A 24,473-nucleotide genomic window follows, 5' to 3' on the forward strand; every position below is an offset into this window, starting at 1 on the left:
GAGAGTTCAACATTACTCGGTATTTTATAGAACATGAGGTATAGCTTGGCACCCCACATGCTGTAAATTTAAGCTGTCGATTGGGTTAAACAGATCCTTAATTAATTCATCTATATGTTGATATAATTAATTAATAAGGTTGGCCAATAATTATTATTAAGCCATTAAATATATTAACTTGAATGATACATGAGCCTAGAGGGTCACAAGCATTAGATCATGAGGGCATTTGTAGGTATATATTACTTTATAGGGTTTTTGAGAAAAACTTAAGTAAATATAAACAAGGAATGGACATTCATTTCAAGCACCGATGCCAGCCAGATTTGAGAGCCCCTCCCTTACTCCACTCTCATCTCCACTCAACTAAGGAGAGTGTCTTCATAGTGAGAAGATCTTTAAGATTTTCAAGAAGATTTGAAGAAGATGACATGGAGATCCAAGCGCCAAGTGATTGCGTAAATACTTCTAGAGGCGAGACACATGAGCGGCTTTAGAACGATCTCAGAGCGCGAAAGTTAAGGGTGGAACAAGTTCTGCATAAGGTAGATATGATATTTGATTTCAAACGTCGATTATGAAGATTAACACGCCTCTACATCCATGGAATCATGTCTTCCGTGGATGAACCAAGGCACATAACCCAACAACAACCTGTGAAAGAATGTAGGAATAAAACAAGTAATCCCAACTATCATTATCTTCTCTTTTTTGTTTTGTTGAGACTTTCGTAGTATTATCATCATAAGGACTGTATTACACATGAGTTCACACATTGATTGGTTTGTTTACCAAAATGTCACAATACTACTTTGAATGTGAAACAAAGCAGTTGCATGGTTTTTGGCATCGGTATTGCAAAACTCCACACTTATGATAACTTATTAGAATCATATCAAATGTTTAGGACTTTCTTCATCCAATTCATAACTTGAGTTTTTGGGGATTATGGAAGTCCATGGATGTGAGTTAAATGTTGCAAACAGCCAGAAAACATTCACCAGCTCAAAGGGAGAATTATTTTCTGAGGAGCTGTTCTTAGGGACAGCTTGGTGACAACATTGATATCACAAATGGTTACATTAATGATGTATGTAAAGATGTTAGTGAAGGTCCAAATGATGGCTTTGAAAATTGTGCAAGTGATACCATTGGTGATGACATTGACGATGCCACTAATGGTGGTGTGGGCGACACTGGATATGATGTCAGGGATGCTAGTGGCAGCATAGCTCCTTACAGAATCAATAGTGATGGTGACTAATCAAATTCGATGCATGCAATCATACGCATTTTAAGGCTTGTTGGGTATCATAATGTTCATAGTATTATTATACTAATGTTAAATCACATACATGCACAAATTGGTCCACTATGTTCAACTTGCACTTTTAGAATGAATTTTTCACCATTTACTGGCCAATTTTGAGTGATTCACATTGAATGCGTAGAAAAAATAAAAAGAAAGATATTTTGCACAGCCAACGGCCAGCCAGCTAGTGCAGTAGGTGCTCAACCTGGCCGCCGGCTTGCGAGCACACAAACTAAAGCCATCGGCAGCCAGCCAATGCCAATGCATTAAGCAATCATTATGTCTGCCAGAAGTGGCAGCACACAATGAGGGCCCAAGAAAAGAGAAAGCAAGGGCCCAAAAGCTGAAGTAACAGAGGCAATGCAGGGGCCCATATGAGCGGAAGAAGAATATTTAATTCAGATGAAGAAGAAAGATGAGGTTTACCCATTAAGAAAGGTTATGAAGAATGAAATAAAGGATGAAGGGTTACGAAGTCAATTCACAATATACTAATGTAGAAAATAAGTTCTGAGGCACAACTCTAGGGGCGGTTAAAAATTAATGGGGCTTTTATTTACTTTGTGACATCAGAACATGGGTCGTCTACTATATTATATTTGGGTTCATTTTTCAAATAGAGGCTACCTTTCATAATGTCTTGGGTATGGGATTATCATTTTCAATTTCCAATTTTCTGTGGCCCTGCAGACGAGATGCATTGTGGCCCAACGAGCTGCGCCTTAAGAAAAAAATGATCGAGCTTCAAGACTGTTGACATTCTCCCTTGTTAAGCAGCTCTTCCTCCCGCCTCTCCTTATGTCTCCCCGAGTCTCCTTCTCGTTAAGCTAGGGTTTACAAATGAGAAAACGACTTATCGGATTTCTCATGTGGCTGGTTTAAATACCAGCTGGTACAGTTAATGGGCTGGGCCCATCAACCTTAGGCTACTTATTATCTCACGTGAGAGAATAAGTAACTTGCCCACATGGGTCCACTTATATAGCACGTGGCCAACATACAAATAGAGAGGGCAGAAAGGACAATAAAAATAGAAACATGGAGTAAATGAAATAGAATGGCTGGCTATGGAAGACATCCAGCCCAAAGCCCACGTCCTAACGGGCCAAGTTGTAAATGACCACCTAATCTCAATCAAAAGTATTGGTCAAATCACGATGAAATAAGTAATATCGATTCAATTAATCATAAAACAGCCTCTTGAAGCAACTTTAGCGCTTGAGAAAAATCGTTTTTATAATATTTGGAATCGAATAATGTTTTACCCAACAGTACCCAATTTATATCAATCAATTTAGAACATAAAAAAATTATCCCACAGTCGAAGCATAATATTCGTTAAACAGTTATGTTGTCTCATTTCAACACCTTTATTAAAGAGTTAAATTGTAAATTAAAATTTAATCTGAAGCAAATGACATGGTGTATATAATGTTGAGACGAAATATAAAACTTTATACTGACTTCGGATGGTGAGACAAATTATTTCCCTAAATGAACCCACGGTCGAAGCATAATCTTTGTAAAACAGTTATGTTGTCTCATTTCAACACCTTTATGAAAGAGTTAAATTGTAAATTAAAATTTAATTTGAAGCAAATGACATGGTGTATATAATGTTGAGACGAAATATAAAAATTTATACTGACTTCGGATGGTGAGACAAATTATTTCATTAAATGAACCTACTTATCTCGTAGAAAATTGGAATGATAATGAATTTATATCAACGCATGCAAGCAAAAGATATGAATATTTACTTGCTATGTATCTGTTGTAGTTTTTGTAAGATGCTTTTCTGCACCATAAAACAGTAATATGCCCAAGAAAGTACAGGACGATTAAAAAGGTCATCAAAAGATAGTGTCACGATGACAGTGATAGTGAGCCAGTCAAAGCATGATTCTGAAATCTATATTTTCTAAGCGAAAAATAACCCATAAAAATTAGTAGAACAACAAGAGAACTTACCAACATGTTGTACCAACATGAATTTACCAAGTCTAAATAGAAGACAAAGTCCTGTTTCTGGTTAGGAAGGTCATTCCAGCTCATTATACTTTTAGTATGCATCTCGAAATTCGTACTTGAGTTAAAATTAGTTATGGAACGAGTCATCCACCTGTTAACTCTCGTTAAAGTTCAAAAGTAATCCATAAAAGTGACTACTTCACGGATGAAATTTATCAAGCAAGATCACAGTATATCAATAGAAATTCATCAACTTATTCATCCTTAGAGTCAGAAGAAAAAGTCCACTCGAAGGTGGATAGTAAGCAGAAGCGAGCAAGCGAGAGAGAGAGAGAGAGAGAGAGAGAGAGACGAAAGACAGAGAGTAATAAAAACCAAACTCATTATACAAAGAAGGGTTCCCTATCCTAACATCGGAGTAGGAAACCCTAACACAAATTACAAAAAGACTGCTATTTCCAACATAAAGCAATACTTGGAACAAATCAGAGCTTCTAAAAGGAGGTAGAGACTAATGGGTTAAAATACTCATACAAATTGGCCAGGCAGGCATTATCACATTTTATGAATAAATCACAATAAATAATAGCTACTACTACATGCTGAGGCAAAATTCTGATTTGAGCATACCTCGGCAGCTTGACCTGATTGGGAACTGGTGAATTGATCACCGGAATATGTATAGTGAGATGGAGAAATCATAGCATGGTTGGACACTTGGCATCGAGGAACTCCCTTAGAGTTCTAGCGGCCTTTTGACCTCCCATTAACACTGCTAGTCTTTCAACAGGAAGAACAGCAAGCTCTGCTAGGCTCTTGCAGCCGTCCATGATAGCCCGGTAATTGGAGTCAGTTACCCCTGGAAGGCGTCTTAAGAATTCGATCGCCGACGTATTATAATTTTCTGCCCTGTATCATTTATAATAAAGGATCCTTCAGTGTTTTTAAAGCTATGTTCTATCCAACCGTTTGAAACCAAAACAACTAAGTCATAGATTATCGTAAGTAACATCATATTGATAAAACAAGCCTCCTTTTAACATTCAAGTATCGTTGATTACAGTGCATGTGGTACCATCCAAACAAAGAAAAATGATGTGCGCATTTATGTGCAAGATTTTCTTGATAATGTAAGGTTTTTAGTATCTTAATATATACAGAAATTAATTAAAGGTTTGATGTGTGGTGAATAAAACACTCCACTCGCCTTGGATCATATTCTATGAAGCTTCCTCACTAGACTCAGGTCATCTTGATTAAGGTATAACTAGTACTATGATACGCAATGTTATTAATGTTTACCCATTCATTTTTTGTTTAATATGTGCAAGTGTGAAAATATGTGTAGGTTTCGTGCAGAGAAAAAGGCTTTGCATTCACCTTGCATCATCCTCTATGATGCCATCCTCAGAAGGAATGCCAACTCGAGCTGCCTTCTCTTCATCTGGCTCGTCCTGGTTGGCCTTGAGTGAGGCGAAAACTTCTGCCGTGGCATGCACGCTGCGGGACCATACCAAACGGAGACGAGGGAAGTGAAGAACAAGCAAAGAGAGCTTGGAAATAATGTTGGTGGGGGATATGTCACATCCAATATCACTAGCTGACTACAAAAGAAGATATAATTCAAAACATTAAAAAAGACCATCCACAGATTTTCCCAAGATAAAAGAAATTTAACCAGAATAATAGTTTAGAATGATGATGGTTGTATGATTAACATTATGAGGGAGGGCTTGAATAAGCCCAGAGGCCAGAGAATCCAAAGTTTAGGGCAGCATTTTCTCATGAAGGAGAAAAACATATACTTTTCTAGAAGAAGGGGTATTCTTTCCGTTTCCTTTCTTAGGATATTGATCCCTAGAAAAGGGTAGAGAACCTTCTTCTGTTAACTGAGCCTAATTTTGTAGAGTTTGGTTTCGTTCTCAATAGGCGCTAGGGTTTGAGCAGGAAAAGACAAAAACCGTACCCTTGATTCTCAAGCTGCCCGTTTAAATACGTGCTACGTGATATTGGGCCTATCTCATACATAATGTTAATCATATAACCATCATCATTCTAAACCATACATGCTGCTTCGGTGGACCTACTTGAGGTTACATTTACAAATGTGTAATACACAAATATTAAAGAAAAATATCAAGGTGCAAGAGGGACATAAAAGAGAAATACGCTCTGCCAAAAAAAATAAATGGATGGAAAGCTATATCTAAATTGCTGATGTTACCTGGAAGGAGAAGCATTTGTCCTGGGAAAACTCAATGAGAAGCACAGGAGTTGGATAGTATCGAACCATTGTCTCCACCTGATGGTATAAGCGACCTGATGAAAAGCTTTGGAAGAGGTCCATCACGCTCTTTCTTTCCACACAAATAGATGGAGAAAGTATGTAATCTCCTACTTCCAAGGTCAACGGAATGACCCGCATACCCTTTTGGTGAAGAACATTGGGGAGACTACTCATAAACTCCCTCATGTCGACTATAACCTGTAAAATTTAGAATTCAAGAGAAAAAGTGGAGAATAATAAGGAAACATCAGATCCAGGAAGGAGATTCTAGGGCAACAATTACCCGCATTTCTTTTTCGGGCACAATTCTACCCCCTGCTCTTCTTGTGACTGAGTTCTGTGAGCTCAATGACTTTCCATCTTTAAAAGGCGATGGTCCGATGCTCTGCGCGTCCTAAAGTGATTTGAATAAGAAGATTTCATTGAGTTATTACAATGAGAAAAGTAGCATATGTTTCAACTCTAAAAAATAATCCACAAGTCTAAAAAAAGGTAGTGAACAGATCCATCTACTGACACTGACAACCGTCATTGACTAATGGACCGTGCGTACTAATGCACTAGATGTAATCAACACCGAAACTCTGCATCTATTTAAGGGTATTATTTATTCTTCCCCACCAAACGGCTCTATTCTATCGTTATCGAAACTTTGATTATCAGAAAGCGTGTCGTTTCTCTACGCTCTAGAGAGAGTCCTGGAGGAATAAATAAAGCGCTAATACAGAGAAAGTTAAGCGTACAAGACCTGGTCGATAGGGATCATCATAAGGGATTTCTGCCGAATGAGCGATTCAAATGCTGAGTTCTCCCTCCGTACGCATGCCTCAAATTTCTGGGCTTCAGTGGAGTCCTCATAGAGTAAAAAATAAACTTTCAATTTCTTTGAAGGATTCTCAGCCTGATAAACTTCGATCTCCCTCACAAATCTCACATCTGGATGATAAATGATTATTGTTGAAGGTTTCAGGTTGTGGAGAATATCCTGGCGACTTTCTAAGGCATACAACTGCACTGGTGGGAGGATCTTATCAACTGAATCGACTAGCATAACAGATTCCGAAGAAGTTTCATCACCTTGATTTTCTACTAATCCCACTTCTGATACATTATGTTCTGCTGAGAGAGTGCTTTTGAGCGTTCCCTTTATATTTACCTTTGCCTTTCCTTTCGCTACTTTGCCTTTCCTACCTCTTACCATCCCAGCAGGTGAATTAGAATTTGGTGTAGCAGCCGTCACTTCTGAGAAGTTTGTGATGCCTGATGCTATCGCCAGGAGGGCCTCGTTTTCCACTTGGTTGATGCTACTCAGTTTGAGATTGTCACCTCCCCCAGCAGGAACTTCTCCATTTAGGACACCAAAACCTTCAGGATTTGAAGATACCTTATTCTTCTTACGCAGACCAAACAGCTCTACCCTATCAAGCACATATTTTTCCCATTCTGCCTGCATGACCTGAAATTAAAGCACCCTTTTCTTAGATAACTCTCCCAATACAAGTTGGCTGTACAAAGCAGGAAAACTAAAAAAACATTTCCCGTAAAAAAAATTAAAATTCTGAAATATTGAAGCTTAATGACAACGGGTTCAGTTTCTTCTTAAAAAAAGGACAGGGTTCAATATATGAAAAAGAAATCATAAAACACTCAGTACCACTTGCTGGCTTAACATATATATATATAATCTGTCATGGATTTCATTGTAGAAAACATAGTTCAGTTAAGAAGATAAAATTTACTCAAGGTATATGAGCACCCTATCAGCATTTCTAATATGATATTGTTTCCCTTAATTAACGTTTTATTTATTTTATGATCACTCACATACATAGTAATTGGATAAATATGAATATGAGATCTGTAAGGAATCTATCCAAACCTCCCCCAATTGGGTCTGAGTCATGTAACCTGTATTTAACGGATGTCCTTAGTTGAATGAATATTTTTTCTTCCCAGCTCTTTCTTTTTTTTTGAAGAAAATAAGGAAGACCAACCTTAATTGGTGGTCAACCTGCTACCATTAACAATAGAAAATATGTACAATCAAAACACACATATGACCGAAATGGTCCACCAATCATTTCCCTCCAACCCAAAAAGACACAAGTGTCTCAATGTTGTGAATGATGCTCTGATATGATACGGGGCCGCTGTTATGCTAAACGTCAGCCCGGTATGGAACCCGAGCCTTTCTATCTGCCCAATTAGGCCCAAACCGATGGGCCTCCTTCCTTATATATACGAGGAAGGAAGACTAAGAAGAAAACAAGAAAGTACATCCAAGACTTAATCCGCACCATATCTGTCCCTAAGGACATTGAGGACGAGGCCCTTTGCTGAAGTCATAATCCTTTCCACCCATTTTGTCAGTAGTGCTAGATTCATGGAGTCTATGTGTAGTATTCCCAGCCCTCCTTGTTTCACGGGCCTGCAGACCTCTTCCCATGCTACCAGGGTTACCCCCTTATGCCCATCTTATCTATTGGTTCCCCAAAGAAACCTCCTCATCAGTCCCTCCAGACGCTTTGTCACGACTGCTGGTATTTTAAACACCGACATGTAAAATATTGGGATCGCTGAAAGCACTGATCGCAATAATACCAAACCACCAGCCTTCTAACCGCCGCTCCACCTTCTCGATCACTGGTTACCATTCTGCGGTTAAAATACATCTCCCTGTCAATGGGAGACCTAGATAATTCATTGGTAGAGAACCCTGAGGTATGCCTGGTGCGTTGGCGCATTGTGCTTCTTCCGCCGTCGAAAGTCCAAATCCCGCAAATGCCGATTTAGCCCGGTTGAGATGTAACCCGAGAAGTCCGCAAAAATATCTAACAGTGCAGATAGTGTGTGAGTTTCTGTCATGGATCCTTCCATTGCATTCCTAACAGGAATAGATTTTTTTTTTACTCTTTCCAAATGTCTTGTCCGCTGCATCCTGCTGTTGCTAAGATTCTTCCAAGGCTCATGAAGAAAGATACATAGGCCTACAAGGAATATTCTAGAGATTGTCGCACACAAGTCTGGCAATAATCTGACTCAACCCAACAAAAATCATTATAAATGGGCAGAGAGGACAACGGGACATCAAATAAAAGAGACATAGAATAGTCAATCAAGGCTACAAAAAAATGCTGTGAATTGTTGCAAAGAAACATAGAATAGCTAGGAGTTGGTTTTATTAAAAAATGATTTACAATAAATTACGAGATATAAAGTCACAGACCTTTTTCGAACCTCTTTCAATGAATTCTTCCAATTGCATGCAGGATCTTTCATCCTTGCAGACCACTAGAACAATGCCGCTATCATGATTTCCCTTGTTAATTTCATGGTCCTCCGAGATAACATTCTTTTGTCTTTCTTCTTCTATTTCCTCGAGCAATTCCTATTAAGGAAAACGGAAAAGGGAATCAAAAGACAAAACCAGACATAAGATGTTCAATCTTTGCATATTAGCAGATAGCCGTCTTAGAATATTGAAAAGGAGAGCACTTCACTCACACGCAACACTCTCCATTTCGGGGCTTCCTCCAGAACTTCCTTCAATACTGCTCCAACTTCTGATCCGTTTACGGAATTTCCTACTCAAGCAAAGTCAAAGATTCATAGCTGGATAGTAAAATCGGAATCAATGCCACCAATGCAAGAGAATTAAGAATATTCTCAAGATCATAAGGTGCCGAATCCGCCCACTGACTATTAAAGAAAAATGGTATCCATGGCATGAAGGAAGAAAGGTGAGTTTTCAATGATAACGTAAGCTCTACAAAACTGAGACATACCTGCATTATCTTCCTTCTTATGCCCTTTATGTCTCTTCCTTTTGGTTCCATTCCCAGGGACATCCGCGACTTTGGAACCATCCTCTCGAATCACTTGATAGACCCTCTTCTTTGCAAATTCAAAAATCTTGTGACTCGTATCTGCGAAAATCCAAACCGATCGAATTCCTTCTGACACTCTAAGCGTATCCAAATACTTCAAGTAAGTCACAGCATCGTACCTGAACCAATTCAAAGACAAAAAGCTGACCCAAAAACACATACTGTGCGAACAAAAAAAGAAAAAGAGCATCCAAGGTTTTCATTATTCAGAACAAATTCAATCCCCACATACCTCACAAGATAATCAGCGAGTTTCCGCAGGGTCCTAAGATCCGCCACAAGCTGCTTCGTCTTCATCCCTAACGTGTGCCAGATGGGATCGAGCTGTCGTCTGACGATCTCGTCGAAAGACTTGAAAAGTCCATTCTCGACGGTAAGATCCTCGACATCCACTTTGTTAGACAATCTCAATTCCTTCAGGCAAGCATCCATCGCCCCCAATACAGCACTCTGAATACCCCGCATAGCCCCAGTCATAGGAACTTGAACATTAACCACCTCCGGCGGCCCGGCCTCCAAATCCGCTGCAACTTGAACCTGAAACCGCGGCCAAAGATGCAGCCGACGCACACCAAGCCACCTCATCGTGCGCTCCGCCTTGGCAAATCCCGAAACCATACCCTGCGGACTATCCGAAATCGCCCTTACATACGCCTTCTTGTTAGCACCGCGAACAACCCGCACAATGAAGGACTCCGTCGAAGTTTCGGAAAGCTGATGCGCGTTGAGGATGACGATTCCGGCCAGCGAAGACGCAGGGCATCGAGAAGTGAGCAGATCGGCGATGAGTATCCGAGGAGAGACGAAGAACGCCGCGCCGCTCGAGTACCGGGAGACCCGATGCTGCGCAGGCAGATCTCCTGGAATCTCGCTGGGAATTGCAGTAATGGCGCCAATTGCGACGGAAGAAGCTCTTGAATCGATCGATTCGCGGCGGAGGCATTGGAGAATGGATGATCTCTGGTGATCTGATGCGGAGAGGATGAGGAGAGTTCCTTGGATTGGGGAATGGAGGCGGAGAAGCGCGCAAACTAGGGTTTGATAGGAGAGACCGGCGGAGAGGACGACGAGGCCTCCTCCTTCCTCCTCCAGCAGCTCCGCCACGATCTGCTCGTGGAATGGCAGCATCTTCAAATCTGCGATTTCGATCGTGGCGGGAGGCCACCGGGCTATATATACCCCTGATTTCACGACGAACTGTTCTAGTTGGTTTTTAAAAACGAAAAATAAATACCAATAAATATTTCTTCTTGGTTGTTTGAACTGCTCTCACAATAATTTTAAAATCACTCTCCAGTGAACTAGGGATCCGCACGCGTCATCCATCCCTTCACTGGTCACCGTGATGGAGAGGACGTGACAGTGACGATAACGGTTTTAGAGGTCTGTGATGGTGAGGATGACGGATGACGAAGTGGTCGTGACGGTGACGGGGTGCCCAGGACGCGTGATGTGACGGAACGGCCGTCACGGATGACGGCCGTGATGGAATTTTTGAAAAGTTAAAAGTGACAGAAAATACATATAAAAAACATTATTTTTAATCTTTCCGATGGCTGAGATTTCGCCACGAGACGTGGCCATTTCGATTTCCTGGCATTTTGCACAAAAGTCCCCATTTTTTGCGCGCAAAAACCGACGCTGTCTATAAATAATTGGAGATATACCCCTCCATTCAAGTAGGGTTTTATTGCCGTCATGGTCAAGGGGACGTGACGGGACGCCCTATGGAGGGATGGTGACGGGAACATGATGGTTTTTTGCATATGCTGGGACAAGTGACGGGACGGTGACATGACAAAAGTTTTGTCATGTCATCGCCCATCACATTTTGTCATCCGTTCCGTCACGTCTGGGGCGTCACGTTCCGGACGTGGCGTCCCCTACATTGAATTATAAATAGCTATGGTCCAGGTCAAGTCTCAGTCTGGTCAGGTTGACTAGTCAATGTCAAATTCAAAGTAATAAAAAGGCAAGTTGATGGTTATGCTGGTAATGGAAGCGCTATGAAATATACACATAAAGGTTGAGAGTGCAAAAGAAAAAAGAAATAGCGGATAGTTGAAATGTTCAACACCCCTTCTACGAGGAGACGGTTACGGAAAGAAGCGTGAGATTAATGTCTAAAACTGTGAGGGTTTAATAAATATTTTAAATTATTAACCAATGAGGTGTACTGATAGAGGTTGAGAGAAGTTAAACAAAACTAAGACTGAATAGCTGAAATGTTAAAAGTTCCTTCTACTAGGAGACTGGTTACAGAAAGAAGCATAAAATTAATATCTATATTTGTGATGCCATAATAAATATTTTAAACCATTCATCAATAACTTGTACATATATAGGTTCGCTGAAACAAAGACTAAATAGTTGAATTTTACAAAAGTCCTATCTGGTCATGGGTTAAAGAATGACTCATAAAAGCAAAATCTAAAAATGTAAGGGTATAATAAATAATTTAAATACAAATAAATTATAACTAATTTAAATTAAGAATGTAATAAATATTTATACCAATCGAGGTTAAGAGAGGTTTAAAAAAATTGAATACTTCAATTGCGAAAAAAACATTTATATTTAAGTACAGGTGAATAACTATTGTTTTCAATTGTTGAGAAAAATCTACTGATTAGGGTTAAGAGAGTCTAATAAAAACATAAGCCCTTATATGAGGAGACAGGCTGGGGAAAAAAAGCATAATATTACTACATATAAATGTTAGTACATGATAAAAATTTGAAATTATGACAATAAATGTGTTGGTGAAGGTCAAGAGGGGATAAGAAAAACGATGACTGACCATATGATTAGGTGACATGTTATGGAAAAAAAGCATAATATTAATATATAAATATTTAAAAGTATTGACCAATGAAATGTATTGATAAATGTTGCGAGAGTCTAATAAAAACAAAGTCTGGATAGCTGAAATGTTTTAAAACTATTGCATTATGCGACATATTAATACACAGAATGCAAAGATATAACAAAAATCTGAAATTACTGATCAATGAAGTATACTAATAAAATATGTAAAATGAAATACACTTGAATATCTGAAATGTTCAAAAACCCTCCACGAGGAATCGGGTTACGGAAAGAAGCATAATATCAATATCTATGAAGATGAGGGTACAATAAATATTTTAGAATTTTGGCAAATGAAGTTTACAGATAGGGGTCAAAGACTAAACAGTTGAAATTTGCAAAAATCCTACTTGGAGATGGGTTAAGCAAAGACACATAAAAGCAACATCAAAAAATTTAATGGTATAACAAATAACTTCATTTACCAAAAAATTATACCGATTGAGGTTGAGAGACCGCATAATATATATTTTTAAATTATTAACCAGCCAATTCTACTGAACGAGGTTGAGAGATCTCAATATAAACTAAGATTGAATAGCTGAAATGTACAAAAATCCTTCTACGAGGAGAGGGGCCATCGAGAGAATCGTTAGATTTATATCGATAAATGTAAGGGCATAATAAATACTTTGAACATTTGACCAATTAAGTGTACATACACAGGTTAAGAGAAACAAATAATAAACAGTTGGATTGTACAAAAGTCTTATTTGAAGACAGGTTAAGCAAAGATGCATAAAAGCAAAATAAAAAATGTAAGGGTATCATAAATATTTCAAATAATTTGCCAATGAAGTATATTTATTGAGGTTGAGATAGCCTAAGGAAAACAAAACCCCAATAGTTAAAATGCACAAAACTCTTTTTGTTCTAAATTATCAGAAATTATCAACCTTTTACATTTTAAGAGAGTTTTAAAAACTAAGACCGCATAGTTGAAATATGCAAAAACCCTACTATCAGGAGAAGGATTACGGAAAGAAGCATAAGATTAATATCTAAAAATACGAGGGTATAATAAACATTTGTCACGACTATTTATTGGCCGTGCTATTTAAATGGCGGGAAGCTCGTGCCAGTGCAGTTTGAATCGTTGGCAGCGGGGGCAGTTCTCGCCTCCTGGACGATTCGAGTTATCTCTTCAACACTCTGAAGATCGAGATCGTCGTCTGGATCGCCGGTGAGTTTCTTCCCCTTGTCCATGATCTCTTTTGGTAGGTTCTTTAGGAACCAGGGATGGTTCTTTATTTCAGGAATCGTGATTCTCTTTGATTCAATGTTCAGGAAATGAAAGAAAAGTTGTTAGAGAACAATTCCAGGGGTTTGCGTGTTTAGTTATGCATATTTCGAGCACAAGACATACCTTTTGCGGATTGCTGACGAAAATCTGAGATAGAAGCAGCTTGCAGTCTTTGGACACGCGCACGAAGTCCGGGATTGAGTATTGCACGGTCAAAATTCGCTGATTCGTAATCAGGTGGATTACTCAGAAAATTTTGGAATTATGAGATCATGAGCGATTGATTCGGTCATGGACTTACGTTTATAGTCTTTCGGAAATTCCGGGGATCCTCGGGATCCTCGAAAGGGTACGAACCCACAAGCATCACGTACAATGTAACCCCACAGGACCACACATCTGCGATCTTTAGTTTATAGAACGAAATAATCAGAAAATGAAATCAAGACAGAACAGATTTATTCCAAGTAGTTTCCAGGATAAATTCGTTTCATCAAAAAAAATTCCTTCTTTCCAAAATGAGCCGGTCAAAACAACTCGATTTGAATCATTTGAGATATACGAGTCTTGTATTTTTTGTCTGCTTGATTCATTTTTTCCTACCTTTCCATCATACTCCTTCCTTGAGAGAACTTCTGGCGCCATGTATGCTGGAGTTCCTACTGTGGACTTGGGTTGTGAATGCAGCAAGCCGGACTACATATACAAAGATTTCGCGTCAATATTTGCCTGAATCGGTTAGTTTTGACTAAACTGCAAAGTCCAGTATTTAATTCCATTGATTAAATATTCATTTTCCATGAAAACTCTACCTTGGAGTAACCAAAATCGCAGACTTTGAGACGTGGTGCTGGGCTCCCATCTAGGAGTGTGTTCTCCAGCTTAAGATCCCTATGGCAGATTTCCTACCACGACTTGCACTGGGTTACCCAAAAGCTCTCTTTGACAAATTTCCTCTTCAGGAAAGTTCTGATCATTAACCAATCCATGGCTTACCATGGAATGGCAATAGCTGACGCCCGAGATCAGCTGCTGGAAGAAGAATCGTGCCTGTTTGATCGCTTGAACATCGTCAGAACTTGGAAAAATAATCGAATATTTATGATTGTGTTCTTCAGGACCTCGTCCTCGCTGAATCGACCTGCGCTGCATATCTTTTGAAACAGCTCCCCACCGGCGGCATATTCCATGACAATCGCCAGATGAGTTGGGGTCAGCATAACCTGTAAGTGCCCTTGATTTAATTTTCCTAGTTTACATGCTATTTGATTGAATTGAGTTTGAACTGCCATGTTTATGGTTTTACCTCTCTGAACTGAATAATATTCGGATGTCTGAGAGATCTGTGATTGATGATTTCCCGTAGCACTTTCTCATCAATCTGGAAAATCAAGGAAAAGGGCTTTCGATTCATGCGTGAGATCTGAAAAAAGAACTAGTAACTTTCATTTTTTTTTGAAATTCTCACCTTCTTCCCTCTTTCGATATATTTCACGGCCAGAAGCTCGTTGGTCTTCTTATGCCTCACCAGCCTTGCCACCCCAAAGCTCCCTGAACCCAGTTCTTTCAGCAGCTCGTAGTTCTCCTCCATCTCTCTATCTCCCCCTCTCTCTCTCTCTCTCTCACTTTCTCTCTCTCTAACCCCCTGATTTCTATTTTCTATAAACTCTCTCACCGACCATCGCCCCAGATTCTCAAAATTTCTCCCCTGGTCGCTACTTCTCTCACTTCTTTTTTCTGCCAATCTATCTCTCCCCTGCTTTCTCTCTCTCTCTCTCTCTATCTATCTATCTATCTATCTATCTATATTCTTATCTCCCATGGTCCCTCACTCTTTTCCTCTCGCTGGAAGCAGCAAAATCGGAAAGCGATTCGAAGGAAAAACAAAGATGCTGTTGCTACTGATGATGTTGATGATGATAATGCCAAGTCGGGAGGAGATAGGTTGAAAAATGGTGCCTTGGACTTGTGAATTCGGGTAAGGCCAGTTTCAATTGCAACAGACGCGTCAAAAATAATTTTATTCTAGTCCTCTTCCCTCCGCACCTCACGATCTCCGTCCCATTCCCCAATAATGCAACAGAATAATCTCTCCCTCTCTCTCTCTCTCTCTCTCTCTCTCTCTCCAGAAGCCCATATCTACAAGTCCGACCCCTGTGGCTATTTATATCTCTCTACATTTATTTATATAAGTCCATCAGTCTCTTTAAATTTTTCTGTCTTACCCTCCTCTCTCTCTCTCTCCCTATTTCTTTCCCCCCTCTCTCTCTTTCTCTCCCTTACCTTATTTCTCTCTCTCTCCATGTCTCTCCCTCAATCTATTTCTCTCTCTCTCCATGTCTCTCCATCTCTCTATATCTCTCTCTCTATTTCCCTCCCCCCTCTCTCTATCTCTCCATCTCCTTCTCTCTATTTCTTCTCTCTCCTCTCCCCTCTCTCGATCGTCTATCTCCCTCTCTGTATTTCTTCTCTCTCCTCTCCCCCTCGCTCTATTTCTCTCTCTCCCTCTCTATTTTTCTCCCCCCTCTATCTATCTTTCTATTTTTTTCTCTATTTCTCTCCCCCCTCAATCTATCTTTCTATTTCTCTGTCTATTTCTCTATTTCTCTCTCTCCCCCTCCATCTACCGCTCCATTTCTCTCTCTCCCTTTCTATTTATCTTCCCCTTCTATCCATCTCTCTATTCTTCTCTCTCCCTCTCTATCTCTCTTTCTCTGCCGAAAATTCTCCAAGCAACACTCAAATAACCCCTTTTGAAAAAATACATTTCCTCGAGAAATACTAGTGCATCCATGGATCTCCCACGTAATAAAGCTTATTTTCTGGGGATAGTACTCAAATCTGCCCTATCGAGTGGACCGATCAATTGTTTCTTCTGAAATTATAAATTCCGCGTTTTCTAAATGCCGTCCACCCTTGTCTGAGATTTGAGAGAGGCAATGAAAGTAGTCTACCGAACTTTTATGACTTGCTGGCATTAGCACCTATCGATAGCAGTCCATATAATGCACTAAAGTGATACACTTATTTCCTATTACTCTGTTCTAACACTTCCAAATTTTATTTTTGTGAATCCAATACTTTATTACCGGAAATGGGGCTCTCCTAAGCTACCCCTCCATCCCGTGCTTGCTCTGCGCATGCAAACGCCACGCACGTTCCAGAACATGGCTGGATCAGTCTACGAGCACGACCCTTCGAACATGCGCAATTATTTTGTGACACCAATTCTTTATTACCGTAAATGAGCTCTCCAAAGCTTTCCCGTGCTTGTTCACATCTGCAAACTCCACGTTCCAGAACAAGGATGGATCGGTCTACGAGCAAGACCCTTTAAAGATGCCCAATTATTTTGCAACTCGTATCCTTAATTTCCTTGTTCACGTCAGCAAACTCCGTGCACGTTCCTGAAAATGGCTGGTTCGGTCTACGAGCACGACCCACGTGTTGGCGTGGCCCTGGCACCATGTTTCTTGCCAATAATAATAAAAAATATCCTTACATCCATAAAATTGTAAACAAAAACTTCCAAACCCTTTGAATTTTAGATGTTAAATAATCTATTGACATGAGTAGAAATACTGACACTATGGGGAATGTACTGTACTTTGTTTTATTTGGAAAATGCTAAGTTAAATAATTATTTCATCAATGCAGTTTTGAGAATACCCCATTTGAAAATGGTCATATGCTGCTGATAGTAGGAAAAAAGTAAATCGGCACTAACATCATTCACGTGCAAAACTTTATGGAAGAGACCATGAACTTTATAAGTTAGCGGGTTGCTAAGGTGTGTGCAGACGTGGCGAGATATGATTGGCTAGCATTGATCCGTTGTTTGGTTATTTAAAAAAACCAGTCAGGCCGGAAAAACAGGGGGAACAGCGCCTAAATGTTTATCCTCGAACAGCTTATCTGTGGTAAGGGCCGACCGCCAAATCGCCCTATTTAGCGTGTTCTTGTCGCGATTTCAACGATCCTTCTTCCTATTTCGTCTCTCTGAAGCTATTTTCTCAGAGCACAGGTTTCTTTTTTTGTGTAGTTTTTTTTTGAATAATTTTTTGTGTAGTTTTTCTCAATCCCGTTCTGCTAGTTCTTTATCGCAATATCCCCGTGTCGTATCGTTGTTGCAGCCGTCAGCGTTTGATTTGCTGGATCAATAGATTTTTTAATTATTTTTTATTTGGATAACGATGGAGGCTTTTGTGATCTTCTCTTTCCCGTGATTAATTTCGTGTGCCATTGGCGTGCTTAATTTCGTGGCTGACTCTGAGGTCTGGATGCCCGTGCATAATATTTAATTTTCGGGTTTGGTTGGGGCTGATTTTTTAGGGTTGGATTTGGGCATTTTTTGGGGAAAGACAGATCGATGTGTGAGGAATTTGTTTGATTGGGATCCATGTTTGCATGGTTTCATTCGAAGGCGCTTCTGTTAATTTGTTGTCTTTCGGATTTAGGGTTATGGAGGTCTCCATGGATTGCAAAGAACTATTGATGGTTCTCATTAGGGAAGAATATTGACTTTCTGAGGGTGCGTGAGCTATTTTTGCAAGAGTTTCTTGGTAAATGGGCTGTTTTTCGTCAAATCAAAGAAGGCAGTTCCCTGGACGCGAGGATCCTGTGGACCTGGCTTCCCAGACCGCGTGTAAGTAGTTTCAAAATTTTCGTCAGATTGCAACTTCTGTAATACAGATCATTCTAAATAGAATACTATTGTATAACGTCTTATTTCGTGTCCGTCTCAAATTCGTTACCAAAATTTAGAATGATAATAAGAACAAGGTAGAATGTCCTGTGTAGATATTACTGTTGTATAACTTCATTAAAAAAAAATTACCGTTGTATAGCGTCTTCATTACAATATCAGAGTAATCTATCCGTTGCATGAGTCTTTTAAAATGTTATATAGACCCAACTTGGAAGAATGTTGATTTCCTGAAAAAGAAGGTGGGCAAATTATTGAGTATTTCAATGCGGATAAATCGCAGTAAAACACAAGCGTCTTGCGTTTGAATACTTGACTTTTTTTTTCATTTGTCGCTGCTTGATGCTTCTGTCCAGATCACGTCCAGGCTGATGTTACTTTTTTTATTTTGGTTGTCTTGTAGTCACTGTCAGTGAAGTCGAAGCGTTGTTTGAGCTGTACAAAAGTATAAGTAGTTCTTTGGTTGATGACGGACTTATAAGCAAGGTACACCAATATCTCCCGAAAGAAGTTCACAGTATAAATTCATATAAAATTTTCTTCTTCCACGAAGCCATAGTATTCATCCCCTTCACGTTTATGATAGATGAAAACTTTCATGATCATATTCGTAATACAATCTCAAAGTTATTTTAAAGTTCGTGCTGAATTCAAACCTTCTACATAGTTAATAGAATGCTACTGCGAAATTTTGGATGTTTTGTTTCTCCCTTAATATTTTACTTTGCTTTCTGCAGGAGGAATTTCAACTTGCTTTGTTCAAAAATAGGAAAAAGGAAAACCTTTTCGCTGAAAGGGTAATGGTGTGCTTACGATTTGGTCTTAATCTATTTTTTATATGGCTTTTGCGCGTTGGAAGATCCGAGATATCTCCAAAAGCATAGGGACGTGGACATAGATAACTTAAAACGCATAATTGGCTTTTGTGAGTAAAATCCTTGTATAACTTCTGAACTTCTTTTTTCAAAAAAAATAGTTCTCAATTTCTGCAGTTGTATTATCTCTTCTTCCGTTCTGATTTTCTAGCCCCACCATAACTATTTCTTTTGGTATAGCAGATCAAATTTCAGAGAATAAAGTAATTTAGTCCACATTGAAGTTTATTGTAACTAGAAATCTATTTCAAAAAAAAAAAATTGTAACTAGAAATCGAAAGCTTATTATTTTGAGGAGAAAACCATTCTTTTGAGGATACTTCGTTTTCAAGTGTTCATAACTTAGAGGTCTGAATCAAGTGTGTTGTTTTTTTTTTAAATTTTATGTGTGTTGTTTTATACGCCAGAAAATCGTCTTTTTATCTTTGCTGTTTGGAGAAATTGGAAACTACTCTTTTGTTCATGTTCTTTGTGATTCTTCTCTCTGAACTTTCCACAGCATTGGTTTCCACGTTGGTCAAATTTCCATCTTTCAGACGACGCTTTTGCTAATTTCATGTTTGTTAGATCATCACGGCCCAGTTAGGGCTAATTTTACTAACTTATGGGCCTGTGGCCATGTACGTGTAATAGACTAATCCTAGGGATCTAATGGAAAAACTAACCTAAAATGGATTTAAATAAAGGCCCAATAAGGGCCCATTAACGGCCCACTAAGGACCCATTAAGGGCCCAATAGTGAGGGGCCCATTTAGGGCATATATTAGGTCCATTAAGGACCTAATATATGCTGGGCCTGATTTATATCAGGCCCAGCCTCCAACAGCTATAAATATAGCTGTTGGAAGTCCTTTTTGAAAAAGGAATCTCTTCTGCAGCTTTTTCCAACGGTCAGTTTTTGACCGTTGGACAAAAGCATTAACCTCTCTCTCTCTCTCTGTGAAAATTTGTATAAAAGGGGCATCTGTTCAGTAATAAAGATCAGTTCATTTTTGCCCCAATTTTTCTGTCTCTTCTCCACATTCTCAGAAATTCTCTCTGCAGTCCACTATCTCATCTTTTCCTTCAATTTATTACAATGTTGAAGGAGGGGTTCGCCTACCTAAGATTTAAGTTATCCCAAATGTTGTGCCATTAACATTTTAATCGAGTAGTATGGCAATCAAGAAGCCGTTTGTGATGGCTGGTTTCAAAACTTATGGGTATTTTTTATCTTTTTTCACTGAACAGATCTTTGACTTATTTGATGTGAAACAAAAAGGCTTGATAGACTTTGAAGATTTTGTTCGTTCTCTCAACGTCTTCCACCCAAATGCCCCGCACGAAGCTAAAGTGGACTGTAAGTATTTGATGTCTGCCTTTTTGTTTTCCTCTTCAAGGAATCTTCTCCCTGATACATATGCTACCCTTGTAGTCTCCTTCAAGCTTTATGATTTGCATGGCACGGGATTCATTGAAAGAGATGAGGTAATACTCATTTTAGGAAGGCTATATATTTCATAATCCGTGCACCAAACGTCTTTTTTAAAAAATGTGCCAGGTGATACCCTTGGGTATGCGGCTATTTATATGCCCAGTTTGGCTAAATATTCTTGGTTTGTCACTTTGTTTGGTCGAACAGGCTATGTTGTTCAACACTTAATTGATCCTCTTTATTTCATTCCTGGGATCTTCTATCTTAAATCTGCTCAGAGAAAAACTGTTAGATTACTGGGTTTAAATGTCACTCCCTACATTATGAGAAGGTTTTCTGTAAAAGCGTCTTTATGTGTCTATTTAAGGCAGGTAGAATGAAGTCAAAGATGAGTTATTCTACTGATTTTCCAGGGTTTGGATCCCTTACTCCCAGGGTGCTTTATATGCCCAGTTTGGCTAAGTATTCCTGGTTTGTCACTTTGTTTATGCCCACTTTGTTTACTCCCAGGGTGGTGGCCTCTTCCCGTTATCCTACCTCCTTTTTTATTCCCAAACTATCACTTACATTCGGAGTCATTGAACAATCTCATCTCCCTGATCTTACCTCCCTTCGATAGGCATGCTTGGAAGTGGAAGGTGACAGTATGACTTGCAAAGGGTCTGTAATGACACCAAAGGAGTGGGATCATTTTGGTGTTCTGCCTGTTAGGGTTTACGAAATATAAGCTATGAAGGCTAAAGAAAGAGAGAAAAGATAGTCTGTGACTCATCGGAGAGTGTATCTTGTTTATCATTTGCATTTGTTTTAGTTACAATAGTAATGATGATATAATGACAAATTCATCGTCAGATGATTCATCGTTGTTTCCGTTTTCATTCACTCGTCATTGTCGTTTTTGATGGCTAAACCTTCCTGAGACTCCCAATTTAACCCTGTTAGGATGCAAGATCCCTGCAGGGCCCTCTCCTGTAACATACCCTCCTAAAAAGGAAGCTTAAGTTTTTCCTTTCTTTGATTTGATGAGTGCAAAGCCAACTTTTTTCCCTCTTTCTTCTCCTATCTGTAACTTTTTCGATCTCTGATAATTTTTTTTTGCAGGTTAAGCAGATGCTTATAGCACTCCTTTGTGAATCAGATATGAAGCTGACTGATGAGACAATTGAAATAATTCTAGATAAGGCAAGTCTACCAATTTAATAGATTGCAATAAGAAGTAAAAAATGGCATATTTTGGCATCATAATTTTTCTCAGAAAACTTCTCATTATCAGTTCTACTTAACGTGCGCAGACGTTCCTAGATGCTGATGTGAACCGCGATGGGAAGATTGATAAAGAGGAATGGAATAATTTCGTTTTACGTAATCCCTCTTTGATGAAGATAATGACTCTGCCTTACCTAAGGTCAGCAACGTTAACCGTGATTCCTTGTGAAATTATTTTCATAAATGGGAACAACTTATAACCCTCTGTTAATTTATTTTTGAAGAAAAGAGGGAAGATCACCTGGTGCCGGTGATCAACCTGTGTTCTCTGCTAATTACATTGAGGGAGGCTTGAGATTTCTTGAAATGATGTGTGAAAGCAGGTGTCGTCTCTCTCTTTCGCACACTTTCTCTCTCTATTGAAACCATGATCAATCAGAAAAATCGACGAGAAGTTCTGATATATGATGATCAAAACTTTTGATCAATTGATCATGGCCGATCTGATAAAAAATTCGATCCGATCACTATTCCCTAGAATGAGATACCCAGCGATGCCATCAAACATAGAATCTATGCTATGTGTCTATCACTTAATCACTTAATACATTTTCATTAATTCTATTAGGCTGGATATAAGATTTCAAGTTTTGCTACTGTGAACTAAATTTGATGTAAAATTTCCTCCTTGGTTAATTTTTATTGTTCTTGCAGGGACATAACGACTACGTTTCCGAGCTTTGTTTTTAACTCGGAGGTGGATGAGATCGCAACTTGAGATGTTGCCCTCCACGCTGGTTTTCTCTGAAAACTAATTTGTAAGGCGCTTCAAACAATATATGATGATATCGCCTCCTGCTTTATTCTTTTGTTCTTGCTAACACAAATCAAGATAACCGTTTTTTCATACTAGGAGCAGTGTTCTTGCAGAAATTGCTTATGAATTGGAGTATTTTTTGTTGTAAAGAGAAAAAACAGAGTAATTTTTCAGTTTGGCCAAAATATTTGGTAATTTCTTCGCTCTAGTTCATCTTTGGTAATGATGATTGTTGATTATTGAAACGTTCCTATGATAAGGTGCGTATATTTAATCTTTGAATGCGGAGGATATCCTTTCCTAAGATGCTAGGTTTATTTTCCTCTAGATTAATTCAAAAAAAAAAAAATTCCTCTGGGATGTTGAATCCTGAGTTAAAAGTTAATGAAACTTCATTCCAATTTGATTACCATATTAACTATTTTCAATTTTTTCTCCATGCAGAACAGTTTGAATGTTAATCTCTTAACGTCAAGTATTCATACATTCAAACAATTTCAGCAATATGATATCTGAAAACAATATTGAATCACATCCGTTGTACCAACATGTAAGTAAATATATTTGAACATTTCAGATTTCTTCATTCGTTTAATATCAAACGCTTCACTAGTTCGTTAGTTAAGTTTTACAACTAAGTCAGATATACCTGTCACAGAAGTCGTATTATGGGTCTAACGCTGTAAGAAAATGGAAAATGATTGTCTTCGAAAAGATGCCGAACGATCAAGAAATGGGAAATTGTGAATAATATAATCCAAAATCAAGGCTAAATTAAGAGAACATCCTCCTTTCTCTGAATATAGTCAGCATCCTAGTTAGTTTGAATATGAAACCTTGTGGGGACAATGTATCTGAAAATGACCAAATATCTTAGAAAATCATTTTTATATTGAAGTGGTGAGCGATGACGTGGAAAATTACTAGTTTGGCCTGGGTGCATCATCATTACAATTATTACTACATGGAAAATGACCATTATTATTTTTCATAGGGTTTGAGTTTGACTTTGATTTTCTTCGGATGGCTGGTGTATCATCAACGAGGGTACTCGGTATATTCTCCAAGTCCCCTTCAAGTGACCTTTCTAGTACATTTGATTTAATTTGATGATGCAAACAAGATTATACAGAGCTTGGTCCAAAGATACTTTAGATCAGAAAAGTTTTCATTTTTTCCACAGGCAGATGCCAATGGCTAGAATTGAGTAATGAAGATTGGATCACGTTTTATTTGGGCTAGTAGATTCGGGCTATGTATTTTATAATAAATGACTTAGAGAATCATCATTAGAATCATTATTACTGGTATCATGATCATTACTTTTTCTTTGGATGGCTGGTGCATCATCAACCAGGGTGCTTGGTATATTCTCTAAGTCCCCTTCAAGTGACCTTTCCAGAACATTCAATTTAATTTAATGATGAAAACAAGATTATATAGAGTTTGGTCCCCAGATACTCTTAGATAAAAAAAGTTTGCATCTTTTCCACAGAGGCCGATACCAATGGCTAGAATTGAGTGATGAATATTGGATCACATTTTAGTTGGGCTAATTGATTCGGGCAGTGTTTTATAATGAATAACCTGGAGAATCATCACTAGAATCATTATTACATGTGTAATGACCATTATTTATTTCATAGGGTGAGAGTTTGACTTTAATTTTGATTGGATGGCTGGTGCATCATCAACCAGGGTGCTCGGTATATTCTCTAAGTCCCCTTCAAGTGACCTTTCCAGAACATTCAATTTAATTTAATGATGCAAACAAGATTATATAGAGTTTGGTCCCCAGATACTCTTAGATCAAAAAAGTTTACATCTTTTCCACAGAAGCAGAGACCAATGGCTAGAATTGAGTAATGAATATTGGATCACATTTTAG

The 24,473-nt window shown here is 38.7% G+C and overlaps 3 protein-coding genes across 17 annotated transcripts; 1 reads left to right on the forward strand and 2 right to left on the reverse strand.

Moving 5' to 3' along the window:
- Positions 1–1,940: 1,940 nt before the first annotated feature.
- UVH1 (Restriction endonuclease, type II-like superfamily protein) lies at positions 1,941–10,938 on the reverse strand. Of its 6 annotated transcripts, none has more exons than XR_013582820.1 (10): positions 9,690–10,936; positions 9,356–9,576; positions 9,075–9,154; positions 8,797–8,958; positions 6,319–7,026; positions 5,854–5,964; positions 5,508–5,768; positions 4,664–4,887; positions 3,914–4,192; positions 1,941–2,436 (listed from the first exon to the last, which is right to left on the reverse strand). XR_013582820.1 is itself a non-coding variant. In XM_078582043.1 (10 exons), exons 1-10 carry the CDS (start codon positions 10,583–10,585, stop codon positions 3,982–3,984), a joined length of 2,766 nt encoding a protein of 921 aa, XP_078438169.1. In that variant the 5' UTR covers positions 10,586–10,937; the 3' UTR covers positions 3,644–3,981. The 6 variants fall into 6 exon arrangements, 3 of the variants coding, with proteins under 3 accessions (XP_078438169.1, XP_078438167.1, XP_078438166.1); XM_078582043.1 differs by lacking the exon at positions 1,941–2,436 and having other exon boundaries at positions 3,644–4,192; positions 5,508–5,602; positions 5,711–5,768; positions 9,690–10,937; XR_013582822.1 differs by lacking the exon at positions 1,941–2,436 and having other exon boundaries at positions 4,054–4,192; positions 4,664–4,783; positions 5,508–5,602; positions 5,711–5,768; positions 9,690–10,938.
- Positions 10,939–13,299: 2,361 nt separating this feature from the next.
- Positions 13,300–15,305, reverse strand: LOC144708383 (serine/threonine-protein kinase SAPK3-like). Its single transcript, XM_078581656.1, has 9 exons — positions 15,037–15,305; positions 14,875–14,949; positions 14,690–14,791; positions 14,565–14,618; positions 14,381–14,473; positions 14,172–14,264; positions 13,870–13,974; positions 13,692–13,790; positions 13,300–13,594 (listed from the first exon to the last, which is right to left on the reverse strand). The coding sequence occupies exons 1-9, from the start codon at positions 15,157–15,159 to the stop codon at positions 13,379–13,381; spliced, it is 960 nt and encodes a 319-aa protein (XP_078437782.1). The 5' UTR covers positions 15,160–15,305; the 3' UTR covers positions 13,300–13,378.
- A 2,122-nt stretch (positions 15,306–17,427) lies between these two features.
- LOC144708384 (calcineurin B-like protein 9) lies at positions 17,428–23,800 on the forward strand. Of its 10 annotated transcripts, XR_013582772.1 has the most exons (12): positions 17,428–17,488; positions 18,026–18,213; positions 18,677–18,759; positions 19,011–19,070; positions 20,379–20,487; positions 20,563–20,615; positions 21,664–21,744; positions 21,855–21,967; positions 22,053–22,151; positions 22,483–22,586; positions 23,030–23,135; positions 23,580–23,800. XR_013582772.1 is itself a non-coding variant. In XM_078581662.1 (11 exons), the coding sequence occupies exons 2-10, from the start codon at positions 18,135–18,137 to the stop codon at positions 22,544–22,546; spliced, it is 741 nt and encodes a 246-aa protein (XP_078437788.1). In that variant the 5' UTR covers positions 17,428–17,488; positions 18,026–18,134; the 3' UTR covers positions 22,547–22,586; positions 23,580–23,800. The 10 variants fall into 10 exon arrangements, 8 of the variants coding, with proteins under 8 accessions (XP_078437788.1, XP_078437787.1, XP_078437783.1 ...); XR_013582773.1 differs by lacking the exon at positions 22,053–22,151; XM_078581662.1 differs by lacking the exon at positions 23,030–23,135.
- Positions 23,801–24,473: the final 673 nt, after the last annotated feature.

The sequence above is a fragment of the Wolffia australiana genome, chromosome 10 (genome assembly GCF_029677425.1).
Source record: "Wolffia australiana isolate 7733 chromosome 10, ASM2967742v1".
Taxonomy (NCBI): Eukaryota; Viridiplantae; Streptophyta; class Magnoliopsida; order Alismatales; family Araceae; genus Wolffia; species Wolffia australiana.

Excerpts from the sequence above, each read along its gene's own strand:
- LOC144708383 (XM_078581656.1), bottom strand. The coding sequence starts at position 15,159 with ATGGAGGAGAACTACGAGCTGCTGAAAGAACTGGGTTCAGGGAGCTTT. Across the intron at positions 14,950-15,036 it reads ATATCGAAAGAGGGAAGAAG|ATTGATGAGAAAGTGCTACG; the intron begins GTGAGAATTTCA and ends TTGATTTTCCAG. Across the intron at positions 14,474-14,564 it reads TCAGCTATTGCCATTCCATG|GAAATCTGCCATAGGGATCT; the intron begins GTAAGCCATGGA and ends AAGTCGTGGTAG.
- LOC144708384 (XM_078581662.1), top strand. The coding sequence starts at position 18,135 with ATGGGCTGTTTTTCGTCAAATCAAAGAAGGCAGTTCCCTGGACGCGAG. Across the intron at positions 19,071-20,378 it reads AAAACCTTTTCGCTGAAAGG|ATCTTTGACTTATTTGATGT; the intron begins GTAATGGTGTGC and ends TTCACTGAACAG. Across the intron at positions 20,616-21,663 it reads GATTCATTGAAAGAGATGAG|GTTAAGCAGATGCTTATAGC; the intron begins GTAATACTCATT and ends TTTTTTTTGCAG.
- UVH1 (XM_078582040.1), bottom strand. The coding sequence starts at position 10,585 with ATGCTGCCATTCCACGAGCAGATCGTGGCGGAGCTGCTGGAGGAGGAA. Across the intron at positions 9,577-9,689 it reads CTCGCTGATTATCTTGTGAG|GTACGATGCTGTGACTTACT; the intron begins GTATGTGGGGAT and ends GAATTGGTTCAG. Across the intron at positions 9,155-9,355 it reads TAAGAAGGAAGATAATGCAG|GAAATTCCGTAAACGGATCA; the intron begins GTATGTCTCAGT and ends TTGCTTGAGTAG.